At 47.4% G+C, this 19,547-nt stretch overlaps 1 protein-coding gene across 1 annotated transcript in view; it reads left to right on the forward strand.

The window, feature by feature from the left end:
• Window positions 1-19,547, forward strand: part of Gpatch1 (G-patch domain containing 1) — a 49,764-nt gene that overhangs the window by 25,912 nt on the left and 4,305 nt on the right. Inside the window, exons 10-18 of the mRNA XM_059277096.1 lie at window positions 2,039-2,243; window positions 3,839-4,135; window positions 4,899-5,077; window positions 6,777-6,904; window positions 8,587-8,723; window positions 9,049-9,215; window positions 14,435-14,648; window positions 16,569-16,676; window positions 17,812-17,909. Coding sequence (XP_059133079.1) covers window positions 2,039-2,243; window positions 3,839-4,135; window positions 4,899-5,077; window positions 6,777-6,904; window positions 8,587-8,723; window positions 9,049-9,215; window positions 14,435-14,648; window positions 16,569-16,676; window positions 17,812-17,909 — 1,533 coding nt within the window. The remainder of the gene's footprint in view (window positions 1-2,038; window positions 2,244-3,838; window positions 4,136-4,898; window positions 5,078-6,776; window positions 6,905-8,586; window positions 8,724-9,048; window positions 9,216-14,434; window positions 14,649-16,568; window positions 16,677-17,811; window positions 17,910-19,547) is intronic.

The raw sequence follows: 19,547 nt of genomic DNA on the forward strand, positions 1-19,547 counted from the left end.
AAGGTGGGCTGGAGAGGGGGTCCCTCAGTCAAGGTCACTGGCTGCTCTTCCAGAGGCCCCAGGTGTGATTCACAAGTGTCTATAACTCTAGTTCCTGGGAATATGACGCCCTCTTCTGACTTCTGGCACCAGACGTACATGTTGTGGTGCACAGACATACAGGCAAGACACCCATACACATTTAAAAACAGAAAAGAAAAGAAAAAAGACACTTCTACTAAAAGATAGGCCAGGAATGTGGCCTAGTGGTTACAACAGAACCCCAAACCCTTGCACCTTAATAGAAGGCAGTTCTGTTACTTTCAGATTAGCTTTGTGTTTGGGGAATATTGCTCATGGGAGAGTACTCGCCTGCCATGTGTAAGTAAGTAAACACACTCCCAGCAAAAGTGGTTTCCCGGCGGTAGTAATTCCACTGTGCCCTAGGGAACTGGAAACTCCTAACAGTAAGGACAGGATGCAGACATCAACATGGTGAAACATTCTCTGGCCAGCGTGCACCTGGGACTGAGTGTTTCACCTGGTGCCCAGTTCAGAGTTGCCTTGGTTCCCACTTTGGGAAACTTCTAATTCTAGAAGTCAATGTACGTGCAACTGTTAATCTGTTTGTTATACCAAGAGCAAGGACACCATTCAGTAGTTACTTAAAGTATCTAAAGGCTGGGTATGTGGTGCACACCTTAATCCCAGCACTCAGGAGGCAGAGGCAGGCAGATTCCTGAATTTGAGGCTTGCCTGATCTGCAGAGTGAGTTCCAGGACAGCCAGAGCTACATAGTATAATTCTGTTTCCAAAAAAGCGTCTAAGGCTTAGGCTGGAATGTAGCTCAATAATAGAGACTGTGTACTGTGTGTGCAAGGTCCATCACCCCCCAAATAAACAACAAAACCCCACTTTCTTTTTAACTTTTCTGTTCTGCAGTCATTAATGTCTTCAGAATTATAAATCCCAAAATTTCACCAATCTATGTAAATTTCAGTTTTGTCAACTTTTCTCTTCCTCCCCCATCTCTTTCACACTGAGGTTTGGACCTTGCATGCTAAGCAAGCACTTTAGCTCTGAGCTACACCCTGGCTTGTCGTTGTTTTGTGTTTTTTTTTTGCGGGGGTGGTTCCAGAGGATTGAACCCAGGGTCTTGTGACTGCTCTACAAATACTGTAACAGAGCCACATCCTCAGCTCTACTCAGTGTCTGAATTAAAAACATACTTTGAATTAAGAAGTCAAGTCAGGGCGAGATACTGGAGGGATGGCCCAGTGGTTAGAGCACTTGTTGCTTAACATTGAGGAGTGCAGTTCGGATCCTAGCACCCACAAACACCTGTAACTCCAGCTCTAAGGGGTTCATGTCCTCGCCTGGCCTCACAGGTACACGCACACACTGCACACACACACTTACATAGCAGACACACACAATCACAAATAAAATAAAAATACATTTTTAAACATGAAGATCTCAAGTTTTACTTTAGAGGTGAACCATAGCCTGAATAAAGAGTTTTGAGGGGCTGGAGAGATGGCTCAGAGGTTAAGAGCACTGACTGCTCTTCCAGAGGTCCTGAGTTCAATTCCCAGCAACCACATGGTGGCTCACAACATCTGTAATGAGACCTGGTGCCCTCTTCTGGTGTACAGGAATACATGCAAGCAGAACACTGTATTAAATAAAAATAAAAATTAAAAAAAAAAAAGAGTTTTGAATTTAAAACTACGTAATTTCAAGTTTTTTTCAAAGTCTTGAATCACACATTTGTAATGTTTTGTCTTACAGTGAGTGGGCTGGGTGTGCACGCGGCACGGGACACCATGCTGTGTCTTCTCATCTTTAGTGTTCTCAGCATGGGAAACATAAATATCAGCAGTGGTGATGTCTGCGGGGTGGGACCACTGGGACAGTGGTTCTGGTGCCCTTAGGGGCCAGAGTATTGTGCTGTTGTCCACCTCCCAAGTGTACCCGGGCTGGTCATGGTTTTTTTATGAAGTCTGTGTGATCTTGCAGCCTGGATTTCCTGACCTTTGTTTTGTCTGGTTTTGTTAAGATTTATCCACCCCCTCAGTTGCCCAGAGACTATCGACCGGTGCATTATTTCAGACCTGTGGTCGCCGCAACATGCGACAATGCTCACTTACTTCAGGTGTTATCACAGTCGTCTGGGAAAGCAGGACAGGACTCGGGGACGCACAGTCGGCATCAGCTCAATGCCTCCAAGCGGGGGGAGCTGCTAGGAGAGACGCCTGTTCAAGGTATGTGCAGTGAGAGACTGAACTCGTTATGTTCGACAGAATCTTACTCAAATGGGGAGTTGCGGTTTCCCACTGACGGTCCTTGTATGCATTTGGTAGTCTCAGGCTGTAGGAACCATGTCGTGTATTATAGACAGCGTATGGAAGTGTACAGAGACTTTATTATTATTACTTGGGGGTAGTTGTTCTGTTTGCTGCTCCTCATTTTGTTTTTTAAGGTCTCACGTAGCCCAGGATGGCCTTAAATTCTCAAGGAAGCCAAGGATGGTTTTGAACTCTTAGTTCTGTTGCCTCTGTCACACAGTGCTGAGATTACAGGAGTGTGCCACTCAGGTTATTTGTTTTCTTTAAAAATTTTATTAAAATTTACTTACGTGTGTATGTGTATGCACATTCACGTTGGTGCCTGTGGAAGCCAGAAAAAGATGTTGGATCCTCTGGACTTGAGTTATGGGTGGTTGTGAGCTGCCTGGTGTACATACCAGGTATTAAGAGCAGGAACTGCTAAGCCAGCTCTCCACCCCCTCTTTGTTTGTTTGTTTGTTTTTTGAGACTCTATGGGCAGTCCTCTCTCTATGCAGTCCTGACTGTCCTGGAACTCACTGTGTAGATCAAGCTGGCTTTAAACTCATAGACATCCTCCTGCTGCTGCCTCTCAAGTGCTGGGATTAAAGGCCTGTGCCGGTACCTGGCCTCTTTCTTTTTGTTTTGTTTTGAGACAGTTCTCACTATGTAGACCTCCACTAGCCTAGATTCTTTGTTTTGTTCTATCAACGTTTTGAGTCCTGGGGTTACAGATGTGTATTACCATGCCTGGCGCCTTCACTGTGTGTGTGTGTGTGTGTGTGTGTGTGTGTGTGTCTGTCTGTCTGTCTGTCTGCCCGCCTGCCCGTGTGCCTGTGTGTGTATGTACCACAGTGCCTGTATGGAAGTCAGAGGACAACTTGCTGAAGTCAGTCCTCTCCTTCCACCATGTGGGTCCTCAGGATTGAACTCAGGTCATCAGGTTTGGTGGCAAGAGCCTTTACCCACTGAGTCATCTCACCAGCCTGCTTATTTATTTAGAGACAAGAGACAAGACCTTGGTCTGTAGCCCAGGCTGGCCTTGAACTCATGATAATCCTATCTTAGCCTCCCAAATACCAGAATTATAGACATGAGCCATAGCTGTTTTTCCATAACAGTCCACAGCAGGAAACTCTTTGGCTTCCTTCCCATCTCAGGAATGAGAGGAAGGACCTTACCTGCATCACCCCTGGACCCTGGGCCAGTGTCTACTGGGGAGTTGGTGCCCAGTGAGCTTGTGCTCAGTGGGAAGACTGTGGAAGCCTTGACCTCAGCCACCAGTGGGCCCGAGTCCTCATCCTGGGCATGGAACATATTCTAGGCATTTGCTCTACTTCAGTTGTGCCCATGGCCACCTCCATTTTTGTCAACTGCCCCATTATTATGTGACTACACAGTTCACAGGGATATATAAATAGTGATGAAACAGTAAGCATAAACACTCATCTCTGATTATAGACGTCAGTGAGAGCGACTGTGTACAACAAAAGGTAAATCTATCTTTTGTCTCTTGTTATTTCTTTATCTAGGATCAGCTACTTCAGTGTTGGAGTTTCTGTCCCAGAAAGACAAGGAAAGAATTAAAGAAACGAAGCAGGCAGCTGACCTGAAAGCGGCTCAAGCCAAGGCCAGGAGTCTGGCCCAGACCGCCTCCAGCCGCAGAGAACAGACCTCCACGCCAGACCTTGCCTACAGCTCACGGCATCTGGCCCCGGGCAGTGGGACCGCCACCACAAGGGCCAGCAACTTCAAGCCTTTTGCCAAAGATCCAGAGAAGCAGAGGCGATACGAAGAGTTCTTGGTACACATGAAGAAGGGTCAGAAAGGTGGGTGCTGGCCTGGTTGGGGTGGCAGCCTCGCTTCTCCTCCTGTCACAGGCTGGAAGTCCAAACGTCCTGATCTGTCATCGGCTTTGCTTGTCATGGTCCAAACAGTGCAGAGGTTTTGGGCCCTCACATTTGACCCTAAAAAGCAAACACATGGTAGAAATATCCCAGCACTCGGGTGTCTGAGGCATCAGGATCAAGAGTTCAAGACCAGCCCAGCTATGTAGCAAGTCCTTGTTTAAGAAATAAAAAGCAAAACAAAACAAAAATTACAGAAAAGGGGTAGAGAAAGAATTTTTTCCCCAGCACAGGCCATAGTTGGATGGACCAGTATTCTTAGCCAAACATCAGCTTTCCAGATCTCTCTGTACCATGTAATGGGTAGAAGTCAATAAAAAGTGTCTCACTGAACCGTGGCTGGAGAGATAGCTCAGCAGTTAAGAACACCGGCTGCTCTTGCAGAGGATTGGATTTGATTCCCGGTGCCCACATGGCAGTTTATAACCGTTCATAACTCCACTTCTGGGGGATCCAACAGGCATACACATGGTGCACAGACATGCTTGTAGGCAAGAAAAAGAAACATCTTATGAAAGAAAGAGTAATATTGCCTGGAGGTAGCGCCCACTGTGCCCCATCTCCACACAAGGGTCTGGGTATTTGTCCTCTGGGAAGTGAGCAGCGCAGTGGTGTCCACCTGATGCTCTCCCTCAAGTCCCACGTTTTCCTGGAGTAAAATGGTGCCTCGTTCCCTGTACCACAGATGCTCTGGAACGATGCCTGGACCCCAGCATGACGGAGTGGGAGCGAAGCCGTGAGCGGGAAGAGTTCGCTCGGGCGGCCCAGCTCTACGTGTCATCCCACTCCACCCTCTCCTCCAGGTTCACTCACGCCAAGGAGGAGGACGACTCGGATCAGGTTGAAGTTCCTCGAGATCAAGAGGTCTGTGGCCATCATGTGCCTACCTGGTGAATTTCATTTTGTTCTGCAGCTGTAGGACTGAGCTGAACCCAGGCTTTCATACATGTTATGTACATGATCTAATCATCAGGCTACATTCCCAAGCTCTCTAGTCAATTTTAACTAATTAATTAATTAATTTGTGTATGTTTATTCATATGGATGTGTACACTGTGTCTTAGGTACATTTGCATGTGTGTGTGCACACGTGTGCATGTGCCTAAGGTCAACATTGAATGCCTTTCTCAATTCCTCTGTCACTTATGTAGTTTTTTGAGACCAGGTCTCATATAGGCAAGCTGACCTGGAACTCCTGTTCTTCCTGCCTCAGCCTTTCAAGTGCTGGGATTACAGGTGTGAGCCACCACATCTGGCTTCACCTTGTTTTTGAGGCAGGGTCTTTCACTGAACTAGGGGCTCATCGATTGAGCTGGATGGGCTAGTCAGTGAGCTGCAGGGACCCACCTGTCTCCCCCTCCCCAGTGCTGGATTCTGGACACATGCTCTTGCACCTAACCTTCACATGGGTTCTGGGGACATGAACTCAGGCCTCACGCTTATGTGGCAAGCACTTCTGACTGAGCCATCTCCCCAGCCCCTCCTAGTGATTTTAAAATTAAAAACACCATGCACTGAGTATTCTTAATCAGTGAAAAGATCAAGATACACATAGCATAGTAAAGTAAAAAATAATTTGATATTTAGCTTACAAGATATTTAAGCAGTGTAACAACCCAAACTCTTTGATAGTTCAAGACCAGTGTTTGTTTATTTATTTTTGATTAAAGTCCAATGGAATGAAGTTTGGCATTTAAAATATATATATATATATATATATATATATATATATATATATATATATATTTATTTATTTATTTTATATATATGAGTGTTTTGCCTTTATGTGTTTCTGTGTACCACATGTGTGCCTGGTGCCCTCAGAGGCTAGAAGGAGGTTTTAGATTCCCTGGAATTATGGTTCCAGATGGTCGAATCATCCTGGCGCTGGGAATCCAACCCAGGTCCTCTGGAAGAGCAGCCAGTGCTCTTAACCACTGAGCCGTCTCTCCAATTCCAACCCTTTTTGTTTGTTTGTTTTTGAGACATGGTCTTGCTATATAGACCAGGATAGCTTGGAACTTGCTCTGTAGACAAGTCTGCCTCATACTTATAGAGACCCACCTGTCTGTGTCTCCTGACATACATTTTTAAGATTTATTTTTATTGGCTTTTAAAAATTCTTCAGCTGGGCAGTGGTGGCACACACCTTTAATCCCAGCACTTGGGAGACAGAGGCAGGTGGATCTCTGTGAGTTTGAGGCCAGCCTGGTCTACAGAGAGAGTTCCAGGACAGCCAGGGCTATATAGAGAAACCCCAACTCAGAAGAAAAAAAAAACAACAAAAAACCCTTCATATATGTGTTTATCTACACATGAGTATTTGCATGTGAGTGTAGGTGCCCGTGGAAGCCAGAAGAAGGTTTGGGATCCCCTTGGAGCTTGAGTGACAGGTGGTTGTGAGCTGCTGACTTGGCTGTTGGGAATGGAATTTGGGTCTTCTGCAAGAGCAATGTGCTATCTTCTTTGCTGAGCCGTCTCTCCAGCCAAAGCTTGACATTTCTAACATGGAGGACTAGTGAAGTCAGTTCTCTGACTACATCTGACCGTCTGTCTCTTCCAGAATGACGTCAGTGACAAGCAGTCAGCTGTGAAGATGAAGATGTTTGGGAAGCTCACCCGAGACACGTTTGAGTGGCACCCTGACAAGCTTCTGTGTAAGAGATTTAATGTCCCTGACCCTTATCCAGGGTAAGTTGGATTAGCCTGTCTTTACATCAGTAAAAACTGTAACCGCTCCATTAAAGCTCATTGAAGAAAAACATTTTTTAGACTTATTTTATGTGTTTGCCTGCACATGGGCATTGAATCCCCTGGAACTGGAGTTACAGATGGTTGTGAGCCACCACATGGGTACTGGGAACCGAACCTGGGTCCTCTGTAAGAGCAGTCAGTGCTCTTAACCACCGAGCCGTTCCCGCCCCGGTAAGGCTTGTTTTATACTCCTGCATTCCCTGTGTCTGGAGGAACTCAACTGTTAAATATTGGGAGCTGTGAAGGCTGCACACTCACTTCAGCTTCTCTTTAAGTTTTTTCTCGTGTTCTTGTTCATCTCTGTATGTGTACGTGAGGACTCAAGGGACAAAAGAGGGCAGTGTCAGGTCCCCTGGAGCTGCAGCCACAGGACATGGGTGCTAGGAACCCAGCCCAGGGCCTCTGGAAGGGCAGTGAGCACTGCTGGCCGTCTCTCCAGCCCTCCTTTAATTTTGATTCATGTTTCTGCGTGCGTGTGTCTGCGTGCGTGTGTCTGTGCGCAGGCCACATATATTGTGACCTGTTAATCCATTGCTAAAATACAGGTAAACTTTATTCTGTGTCTTAATGACTTCGTGTGCCTTTTTTTTCCCCCCAAGACAGAGTTTTTCTGTGTGGCCCTGGCTGTCCTGGATCTCACCCTGTAGACCAGGCTGGCCTCGAACTCACAGAGATCCACCTGCCTCTGCCTCCCCAGTGCTGGAATTAAATGTTTGCCATTTTTTAAATGATTCTCATACATTTTACTTTAAAAAACGTTACTTACAGCTGGGCATGGTGGTGCACGTCTTTGATCCCAGCACTTGAGAGGCAGAGGCAGGCGGATCTCTGTGAGACTGAGGCCAGCCTGGTCTATGTAATAGCGAGCCTTTATGTCAAACAACAATAACAAATGTTATTTGTGTTTTCTTTTCCTTTTGTGTGTTTAGGAGCATGCTAGGATCAAACACATGGCCTTGTACACGCTAGGCCAGCTCTCTGCCACTGGCCCCCCCTTCAGCCTAATGCCTTGTTTTTAAATTCCCTTCATAAACCCTTAGAAGTGACTCAGGGGCTAGAGCACTGGATACTCTTGTAGAGGACCAGGTTTGGTTCCCAGCAGCCACATGGTGGTTCAGTTGCAGGGCGATCTGCTGCCCTCTTCTGACCTTCATGGACACCGGGCACATATATGATGCACATCTATCCATCCATATATACATGTAGACAAACACTCACACACATGAAATAAATAACGCAGTTAAAACCACAGGTTAGCTTCTTCTTCTTAAAAACATTCCCAGGGAGCATGTGCTGTAGAAAGCTCTAGTCCTTATTCTTTCTTTCTTAAGACAAAAATCTCTCAGTATAGACTAGGCTGGCCTTGAACTCTCAGAGACCCATGTGCCTCTGCCTCTTGTGTGTTGGGATTAAAGATGAGCGCCACCAGGCCCAGCAGTCCTTACTCCATGGTTCTAAAGTCAAGGGTTCTGCCTTCCTGAACTGCTTTGAGAAGTAGAGACGACTTGAGACCCGTGGCCTAGCTGGAGAGCCAGTGAGAGACAGCAAGGCTCTTAGGAAAAGGGCTTCATCGCAGCTGTTGTTATTAAAAGTCCATCTCTTTCCATTCTTACCCCCAGCTCGACGTTAGTCGGCTTACCCAGAGTGAAGCGGGATAAATACTCAGTCTTCAACTTCCTGACGCTCCCGGAGCCAGCCCCTCCGCCCACAGCGCCAGCACCCAGTGAAAAAGCCGCACAGCAACGCGGTTCTGACAGTGAGTAGAGCTCCCTGGGTCCAAGGCACTGACTCGGGTCTCAACCCCTCATGGGCTGGAAGGCAGAGAGTCATGGGTAGTCCAGCTCTCCGTGCGATCACGGTGCAGACTTACCCCTTGAGATGGGCTAATATCCGTGCATTGGTGCCCGTCAGTCAGGCCAGGTCCGTGTCTAACCTTAGCGCTTGGGTCTGTCTGTGCCTGTGCTATCCCCTGAGCCTGGCCCATCCAAGGTGTCCTGAGACTCTGAGCAAATGAAAGGCCAGTCTTGAAGAATTTGCCTTCTCCTCACTAATTCTAGTTCTGTTGGGTTCCTGCCTTTTAGAATCCAGGAAACCATCACGATGGGACACATCCAAGCAGGAGAAGAAGGATGATTCCATTAGTGAGTTTTTAAGTCAGGCTAGATCAAAAGCTGGGCCACCGAGACAAGAACCCAGCGCCCCGGGAAACAAAGAGGAAGACCAGGCCCCGGAGCCACACCCAGACAAGGTATGGAGCCTGGGTTGTCTGCTGCAGCGCTGGCCTGGGCCCTCCTCTGTGTGGTGTGTTCTCTGCTCAGTAGCGGGGCCAGCAGACCTTTGCTGTGCAGTGGTGTGGTAAGTGGTTGAGGCCCTGTGGGCTGAACAGCCTCTGCTGCAGCTCCCTGTTCCGTCCGCAGGGAGTGTGAGGGAGACCACAGGCAGGGGGTCAGTACCTGAGGACACCTGTTCCCGAACAAGTTAGCTCATGGAAACCAACAGCACGTGGATGTGCCCCTGGGTTGTGCCTGGCTTGAGCCCATTGGATAGACCCACAGCTCACCTCCTCTGGCTAGAGCAGCTCTCGCTTAGCATAAACCATCAAAAGCAGACTTAATGTGTTCATGAGAAGACACAACTTTCCAATAAGTGGTCGTTTGTGGCGAAGATGCCCCGGGTGCTCTTGTTCTGTTTACTTTGCTTTTTGTGCATATGTGGGTCAGAGGACAGCCTCCGAGAGTGGGTTCTCTCCTTCTATCATGTGGGCCTGCGGGACTGAACTCAGGTCGTCAGGCTGGGCGCAAGTGCCTCTGCCCTCTGCACCATCTCACCAGGCTGCTTTGTCTTGAGGGACAAGGTCTTACTGTGTAGGCAGGGTGGCCCTGAACTCTTCAGTTTCCTGCTTCAGCTTCCAGGTGCTGGGATGACAGGCGTGTGACCACCATGCGCAGCTCAATCCTTTTACTTTTTACCCGTCAATATCATTATATTTATAGTGGATTTCTTATAAATAGCATGCCCTTGGATGTTATTTAAAATATTTTTAATAATCTTATATTTTGAATATTTATATTAACATAGTTATTGATATTTTTGGATTTAGTTTTCTAATTATCATATATGTAGTTTCTTTACTTTTTTCATATTCACTCTTGGTTTTGAAGACAATCTCATGTAACACAGGCTGGCTTCAAAATCCTTATATAGCTGAGGCTGGCACTGAATTCCTGAATCTCCTGTCTCTACCTCCTCCATGCTGGAATTCCAAAATGTGAACCACAATATCTGGCTTATGTTCACCCGCTGTCTCAGTCAGGGTTTCTATTGCTGTGAAGAGGCACCATGACCACGGCAACTCTTTAAAAGAAAACATTTAATTGGGTGGCTTACAGTTTAGAGGTTCTGTCCATCATCATGGTGGGTCGTGGCGGCGTGCAAGCAGACGTGGTGCTGGAGAGGTCGCTGAGAGTTCTACATCTTGCACGGGTGACAGGAAGTGAACTCAGAACTCAGACATCGGGCAGTATCTTGAGCATAGGAGACTCAAACCTGCCGCCAGAGTGACACACTTCCTCCAACAAGGCCACCCCTCCCAATAGTGCCTCCCCTGTGAGCCTATGGCGGCCGTTTACATTCACACCACCACAGCCTCTTTCCCTTTCTTTCTTCTCTCCTGCCTTCTGACATTCGAGTAATTATTAGTATACCGCTTGGATTTCCCTACGTATTATCATTATTATTTTTTTTACTTTTATTTATATGTATCTGTGAGTGTGTCTACATGCCACATGTATGCTGGTACCCACAGAGGTGAGAAGGAGACATCAGATTCCATAGGGCTGGAGTTACAGGCAGTTGTGAGCTGCCATGTTGATGCTGGGAACTGAGCTTGGGTACGCTCCTCAGCCAGTGATCTTACCCACTGAGCCCTCTCTCCAGCCCCTAATTTATTTATTTATTGTAATTCATTCATTCATTCATTTGTTTATTTACTTACTTATTATTATTTTTTTTAGATAGGGTTTCTCTGTGGTATCCGTGGCTGCCCTGGAACTAGATTTGTAGGCCAAGCTGACCTTGAACTCATGGAAATCCACCTGCCTCTGTCTCCCAAGTGTGGGATTAAAGACTCACCTGGCTTAATTTATTATTTTTTAACTTTTTTGTTGTTGTTTTTACGAAACAGGGTTTTTCTGTGTAGCCCTGGCCATCCTAGAACTCGCTCTGTAGACCAGGCTAGCCTCGAACTCAGAGATCCGCCTGCCTCTGCCTCCCGAGTGCTGGGATTAAAGGCATGCGCCACCATCGCCAGGCTTTCTTAGTATGTCTCTTAGCATTTGCTCTGGGGAATGTAGTGCCTGCATCTCCTCAGATCTTCTGTGGATCAGCCACCTTAAGGAGATAAGGACCTCCCACTCCACAGCCTCCTTCCACGTTAAACTGTTTTCCGTGCACATGAACTGACAGCTCTTCCTGTGATGTCTGTCATGCCTGCTTTCCGTCATCCATATGTTTAGACAGGCCAATGGCGAGATTACATCATTTTGATAATTCAGCTGTTAACTGCTTCTGATGGTCCTTCTCCATCCCCTGGGTCATACATCTTCCTTCCTGCTCCTCCTGAGGAACCTCCCAAGCACATTTTTCTTTTTTTTTTAAAGATTTATTTATTTATTATATACAGTGTTCTGTCTGCATGTGTCCTTGCAGGCCAGAAGAGGGCACCAGATCTCATTACAGATGGTTGTGAGCCACCATGTGGTTGTGGGGAATTGAACTCAGGACCTCTAGAAGAACAGTCAGCCAAGCACATCTTTCACCGCAGAGCTGACAGCTTATCGCCTTAAATTTCCTCATTTCAGAATGACTTGTATTTTGCCTTCATTTCTGAGGATTGTTTGTTTTTGTTAGATATACAGTTTTTGTTGAAAATATTTGGGGGGCTGGGGATGTAGCTCCTCAGCTAAGTTGGCAGAGCTGGCATTGAACTTGGAGCCCCATGCATACCAAGCATGCATTCTGCCACTGAGCTATGTCCCCAGACCCTGAGGACTCTTCTGCTCCTCTCCTCAGTCCCTTCCGTGGTGACAGGAGAATGGCAGTACTTAGAAGAGGGTATTACGTGTTTGGACTCAGTTTCAAATGGTCCAGCCTATGCTCACCTGCCTCTGTGTGTCTGGGCCTGAGCACCATGCCCTGGCAGCTGGGGTGCAGGATGCTCACCTGGCAGCCAGGAAGCAGGAGGGGGGGAGGGGGAGAGGAAGAAAGAAGGAGAGAGGAGGCGTGGGGAGGAGAGCAGGTCCAGAATAAGACAGAACCTCTCTGGATCTACTTCCTCCAAGTTCTTAAAAGAGCATCAGCAGCTGGTGTCTCAGTTAGGGTTTCTATTGCTGTGAAGAGACACGTGACCACGGCAACTCTTATAAAGAAAACATTTCATTGGAGGGCTTACAATTTCAGAGTTTCAGTCCGTTATCATCGTGGTGGGGACATGGCGGCATGCAGGCAGACATGGTGCTGGAGAAGCAGTTGAGATTCCTACGTCTTGAGCCTAGGCAACAGGAAGTGGTCTGTCTCACTGGGCATAACTTAAGCATATATGAGCCCTCAAAGCCTGCCTCCTCAGTGACACACTTCCTCCAACAAGGCCTCACCTCCTAATAGTGCCACCACCTTTGGGGGCCTTTTTCTTTCAAACCACTTCAGCTGGGGACCCAGCACTGAACACCTACAGGGGCGGTTCACAGTCAAACCATGGTGGTCTTGGGATTCTAATGACAGAATCATTAAGATCTTTGGATAGTATCCTACAAGTTTCTGTTCATTTTTGTTAATTTCTCTTTTCTCTTCCTCTCCACTGTTCAAAGTGATGCATTTTTTTGTTGAACTGTTTTCAACTTAGTAGACTTTCCAGTGTTGTCTCCATTCTGCTGTTGAATACAGTGATGGTTTGTTTGTTTGGGGTATTGCCTGGAGGGTTTTGCCGTGTTGCCCAGCTGGCTTTCAGCGCCTGGGCTCCCATGATTCTCTAACCTCATGCTCCCAGTAGATGAGACTGTAAGCACATGTCTCCGAAGCCGGCTCAGCAATGAATTGAAAGTTTTTGATTCTTATATTTTCCACCTCTAAAATATCCATTCCCCCCCTTTTTTTTTTGCTAAGACTTTAAATGAAATCTTCTTGTTTATTTGACCTTTATTCTTAGAGCACAGTTACAACAACTACTTAGAGAAGTATGAAGCTGGGTGTGGTGCACACACACCTTTAATCTCAGCACTCAGTAGGCAGAGACAAGCAGATCTCTTTGAGTTTGAGCCCAGCCTGGTCTATATAGACAATTCCAGGCCATCCAAGGCTAATAGAAAGACCTCGTCTCAAAAAAAGAAAAACCAAAGTCTGGTAACGCCAACTTTCCCGCCATTTCAGTATCTGTTTCTCACGATGCGGTGTCCCCGGGGGACCACAGACCGCTCTGGTGTCATTCCTGCTGCTGTGACACATTACACATAATCTAGCAGAAAGGGGACATTTCCAGGTCACAGTCCACTGCTGAGGGCGGGGCTCAAGCCTCAAGTCTCACACACACACACATACACACACAAACACACACACACACACACACACCATCAGGAGCACAGAGAATGAGTATCCCAGCTTGCTCGCTGCTCTTACACAGTCCAGGCCCTCAAACCCCACCTCTTCCTTCTGTCCTCCTGCCTCAGTACTCATCACTCAGGCTTATTTAAGAAGTACCCTAAGCTATTACCGAGGAGGTTTGTGGCCATTTTAAACCCTGTGTCCTGGCTTCCTTCTTGCTGTGTGCAGAGGCTCCAGCTTTCTCTTCAGCATTTCCTCACTGCTTTTATTTGCTTTTCTGAGACAGAAATGCACTCTATAGCTCAGGCTGGCTTCAAAGTGCAATCCCCCTGCCTCTGCCTCCCCAGTGCTGGGACTGCAGTTGTCCCACTACAGCTGGTTTCTTGATTAATTTAATATTGGACACCGAAGGCCTGGGTGGACTCTTGAAACTACACAGGCATTGTGGCCAGCTTCATCTCTCTGGGTCCTCTGCAACCTGTTGATGGCCAGACTCCAAGAAGGCCTCAGCTGCGAATGCTTCCTGAGCATATTCTAGAGAGCCTCACAGAGAGGGAGATGCTGCAGCTCAGTTAGGCAGTGGTGGTGGAGACCCTAAACCATTTTTTAAGAATGTGTATGAGTGTTTTGCCTGCATGCACATCTGTGCACTATGTGTGTGTGGTACCTGCCGAGGCCAGAAGAGGACTTCCAATCCTTGGGAACTGAAGTTGCAGGCGGATGTGAGGTGTCAGGGAAGAGTAGCCAGTGCTCTTAACCACTGGGCATCTGTCCAGCCCCTAAGGCCAATCTTAACTGTCTGCTCATGTGCGCATGTGTGTTCCAAAGCATCGAGTCCCTTTATTCCTGACTGCTATTTCTCTGTTAACGCAGACTGTAGACAAAGGTGTGGACGCACAGACGGACGGGGAAGGTAGTCGCCCTTCCATGGATTTATTCAAGGCCATCTTCGCCAGTTCTTCTGATGAGAAGTCCTCCTCCTCAGAAGAGGAGCAAGACGACAGTGAAGAGAGTCAGGAGCACACTGAGGAGACCAGCTTTAAAAGTGCCCAGGAGGCTGCCGCTGGGGAGACCTCTGTGACCCATGGTATGGTCACCTCCCTGACTTGGGCACTGGGGGTTAGGTGTGGTCTTGCTTGCTTGTGGTGAGACAGGCTGGTGGGAAGCCCGTTCTGGCCTTGAACCTCCAGAGGATGGGTTGGGACCTCTGATCCTCCTTTCTCTACCTCCCAGATCCTGGGACTACAGGCTTGCACCACATTTGGCTTTCCACCTTAAACTAGGACAATTAACAATTAGCAATTAGTGATATCTCATACACATGTGTGCACATATGTGCCCCCCCATGCATATGCATGTGTGTGCACGTATATATGTGTGTTAGTGTGTGCAGGTGTGCACATGTGCGTGCATGCACACTGGGGCCAGAGATCAGCCTTCAGTGTGTCTCCTGAGCCAACCACCTTGCCTTTTGGGTGTCATGCCTCCATAAACAATTACTTTGCTTTTTGAGATGAGGTCTCATGGTACCTGGGGCTCACCAGGTTGTCTAAGCAGCCTGGCTATCAAACCCCAGGATCCCACCTGTCCCAGCACTGAAATTACAAGTGCATGCCATCGTACTGGACTTTTTATGTGGGTTTTGGGCTCAAACTCAGGTCCTCATGCTTGTTTGAGGGACTGAGCCATCCCTCTGGCCCTTTCATCATTATATTTTAGTTTGTGTGAGCAGAGTCTTGGCTAATCTAGTTTATATCTCTGATGTGTATTTTAAAGATAGTTGTGTTTGATAATGTTGATTTCCCAACTTAGCCTAGTTAAGAAGGATTGAAAAAGTATAATTTTCCCTTTAAAGATTTTTTTCTTAAGGGTTGTAGTGGAGCTCAGTATCTAGCATGGACAAGACCCTGGGTTCTTTCTCTTTCTACTTGGCTGCTGAGGGAGTGTTAGGTTCTGGGAAAGCATGCGGTCCCAAGGCACACAAGGATGTGGTGGTGTGCTTGGCTGGCTCAAGCAGGCATGGCCGCCATACTGACCCTTCCTAAGAGGGTCTGCTCATTTCCTGGCTCCACGGTTGCCCAGGAGACTGGCCTGCTTGTTCTGTGCGCCTCTCTGAGCATTCCAGACAGAAAAAGAGAGGCCATCTGAAGTAGGAGAACTCTGGGATGCTGGAGCAGTGGGCAGTTTTCCATCTGCATCTTGGGAAATTCTGATACAGCAGCATCTAAATCCTGAGGCCCTTAACCAGGAAGTCACACAGGGATATGGTACAATATTTAGTTTTAGATGATTACAATGTTGCTTTCTTTTTTTCCCTGTGGATAAACCTCATTGTTTTTAACTGTACAGTCATGTACACTTGAAATCTAAAAGCTTAAAAGTAGGCTGGGCATGGTGGTACACACCTTAAACCCAGCACTCAGGAGACAGAGGCAGGTGGCTCTCTGGGTGTTCAAGGACAGCTTCGTCTATATAGTGAGTTCCAGGACAGCCAGCACTACACAGTGAGACCCTGTTTCCAACAAAAATGGTAAAAAGTATAGAACTGGCATATAGCTCAGTGGTAGAGTGCCTGCCTCCCGTGCACAGGGCCCTGGGTTTGATCCCCAGCATCACATAGACTGTACAGGGCCCAGAACTGGTGTGTAGATAGGAGGCTCAAGAGATCTAGGCCATCCTCAGCTACATAGCGAGTTCAAGGTTAACCTGGGCTACGTAAGATTGGCTTAAGAAAAAAAAAAAAAAAAAAGATCTGGAGTGCATGCCCTGGCTACAGTGGCTTCCTGTGGACAACTTGCCATGCACTTGGTTCTGTGTGGCCTAGTATAGCTGACCTCCCAGCTCCAGTGTCCACAGGCAGAGGTGGCCTCCACCATGTTTACCACTGGCTGCTCAGCACTGGCTGCTTTAGGAGAGCGAAGAAAGTGCAGCATTTGGTGGCAAAGACACCAAGACTCAGATGCATTAGCACCGGGCAGATGGGTGACATTAAAACACTGTTTTTCAGCTGCTGAGCCGAAGCCTTGTGAGCCTGCAACCCCCTTCCCCATCCAAAAGGTACAGATCGATGAACGAGAAGAGTTTGGACCTCGGCTGCCTCCCGTCTTCTGCCCCAGTGAGTCCACACCCCCACGTGCCGCCCCTGCAAAAGAAGAGCACCAATAATGTCCCACCTGACTCCTCGTCCGCCAAGTGTTCACATGTGTTTCTGATTACAGTCACATCTGGACACCTGCCGCCTCCACTGAGTGCCTGAACCAGTTGTTTCTTTACAGTATCGAAGCTCAAAATGTCCATTCCTTCTCTGCTTTGAGATGTTCGAAGCATCTCAAATGTTGTCATTTTACAGGGCTGGTATGGTACTATAACTCCACCACTCAGGCACTGAGACAGGGGGATGACAAGTTTGCAGCTAGTCAGCCCCTGTCTTAAAATTAAAAAATCACTTTTGGAAATGAAGAAGAAAGAGTCAGGTGTGGTGGTGCACAATTTTAATCCCAACACTCGTGAGGCAGAGGCAAGTGGATCTCTGTGAGTTCAAAGCCAGAGCGAATTCTAGAAGAGTCAGGTCTACACAGTGAGACCTTGTCTCCAAAAAAAAGATGGGAGGGGCATTGTGGATTTTAAGGTTCTCTTGGATTTTGGCTAACAGAGCAAATAAAATCAGCCTGTTACTTGGGCCGTGGGCACAGGCCAGCCCTCCTCCCCATCATCTTTAGCAGCTTCCTGCAGGGGCCACAGCTAACGTCCCCTGTGGAAATATTCAGACTGGTTTTTACCATGACTCTGAAGGCCAGGCTAACATGATAACGTGGCCCAGTTAGATAAGTAGCATGTGGTTCCATTGCCCACCATGACGCTTCCTGTAGTATTCACACCTAAATACTGGTGTGGCCTATGATCCAACTTTCAAAGAATGCCAGCAGTAGTGTTTCTCTTGGCTTTGGTTCATGGATCTTTGGTTCCAGGTTGGTGTTAGTACTTGCTAGCTGAAGTACTCTATGTTTTTTTTATGCACATTTCCCAGAATGCCCTTGATATCCATAAAATAGTGAATAATAACTTGGTGCATGGGTTACTTAGGGGATAGGATTTTCAAATGTAGGATTAAAGAAAAACTTTGGGGAGGTGAAATTTTGAAATATCGGACTAACAATGTGATTAGAAAACTGCAGACCTTTTTTAATGGTTAGTCTTCATGTTCTCCCTGTTGCTCACATGTTTATTATACTGCTCTCCCCCACCCCCAGATACTCGCCAGAAACTTGAGACACCTCAAAAAGAGAAACCTAAGAAGAGCAAAGAAAAACACAAGGCCAAGAAGGAACACAGACGAAAGAAAGAGAAAGTGAGTCCTCCCGGGAGTGGAGAGAAGTGTGCGTGTGTCCTGAAAAGCCCAGAGGAGCTGCTGGCCACAGGAGGGACATGGGTCCCTCGGGCCTTGATTGAATTGGTCACATGCAGTGCTAAGTCTTTTTCCAGAAACTTTGTTTTCTTTTAGAGCAGCACATTTTAAGTAGTTGCACTTAAAAACAAAACAAAACAAAAACAAAAACAAAAACAAAAAACCCACAAAGAAAAGAAAACCTTGCCTTAAAACAAACAAAAACAAAAAAGAAAAGAAGTTTGTGCCCAGTCAATCAGGCATGGTGACATATAGCTGTGATTCCCTGCTTGAACGGCTGAGGCAGGGAATGAAGAGTTTGAGGCCAGCCTGGGCTACCTAGCAAGATATGTCTTGAAAATATAAATAATTTGGTAAAGACTAAAAAGTGGACAGATGGATAGATGGATGGATGGATGGATGGGTGGGTGGGTGGGTGGATGGATGGATGGAATGGTGGATGGATGGATGGATGGATGGATGGATGGGTGGGTGGGTGGGTGGATGGATGGATGGATGGATGGATGGATGGATGGATGGATGGATGGATGGATTGGTGGATGGATGGATGGATGGATGGATGGGTGGGTGGATGGATGGATGGATGGATGGATGGATGGATGGATGGATGGATGGATAGGTAGAATTTGGGTTGGAGAGATGGCTCTGGTTAGGCACACTAGCTGCTCTTGCCGAGGATCAGAGTGTGTTCTGGCACCCACATGATGGCTCACAACTATAGCTCCAGTCCCCGGGGATCTGATGCCCTCTTCTGGCCTCTGCAGGCACTGCATGCATGTGGTGAACAAGACATACACTTAGGCAGAACACCCGTACACACAAAAATAAAGAAAAAGAACATTGAAAAAAGGATTTGAGGTACTTTATAGTAAAGGTTGAGCATTAAATAATAAAACTGCCACAGCCATCTCATTATCCCCACTGACGGAGCTCTTGGTGCGTGGTGGCCGTCTGAAGGGAAAGAAGCTTGAGAGGAAGGACCAGTGACAGACTCCACTGTCACTGTCCCCTCGCTTGTCATCCGTGTGCCTTTTCAGCTCAGAACCTACGTCTGGTTGGGTTAGTGGCGGGTGCCTGTGTGGCAGGTGCCTGTGTGGCGGGTGCCTGTGTGGCAGGTGCCTGTGTGGCGGGTGCCTGTGTGGCCCAGCCCTGGAGTAGAGTCCGTGAGAAGCCACCACTGCCGGCTACAGGAGAAGGCAGGCCTGAGCGCCCTGTGTTCTAGGCCTGCTCTTCAGTGACCTTCTGCCCCTTCCTCTCTCTGCCCTGCCCGATGCTCCTCCTGCTTGTGGTTTCTTTTGTCCAACAAACTAGTCAGGTTGGTAGGAGAATGGGGGCGGAGAATCACAAGGTCCTGCCTGCATTGTGTGGCTCTGCTGTGTCTGTTGTTGAACTGTTGGAGAGATCAGCATGTACACGATTTGAGGTGTCACGGCTGTCAGCTTCTGGCTGTCACCATTAGACCAAAGTGAGCTCCAAAGGAGAATTTTAATTTTTTTAAAGTTTTAAATTTAAAAAAAGCTTTGTTTTTTTAACAGCTCCAGCAACCAAACACATGCCGGGTATAGGTGGTTTTTCTCTTTC

This window comes from Peromyscus eremicus, chromosome 1 (genome assembly GCF_949786415.1).
Source record: "Peromyscus eremicus chromosome 1, PerEre_H2_v1, whole genome shotgun sequence".
NCBI classification, from domain to species: domain Eukaryota; kingdom Metazoa; phylum Chordata; class Mammalia; order Rodentia; family Cricetidae; genus Peromyscus; species Peromyscus eremicus.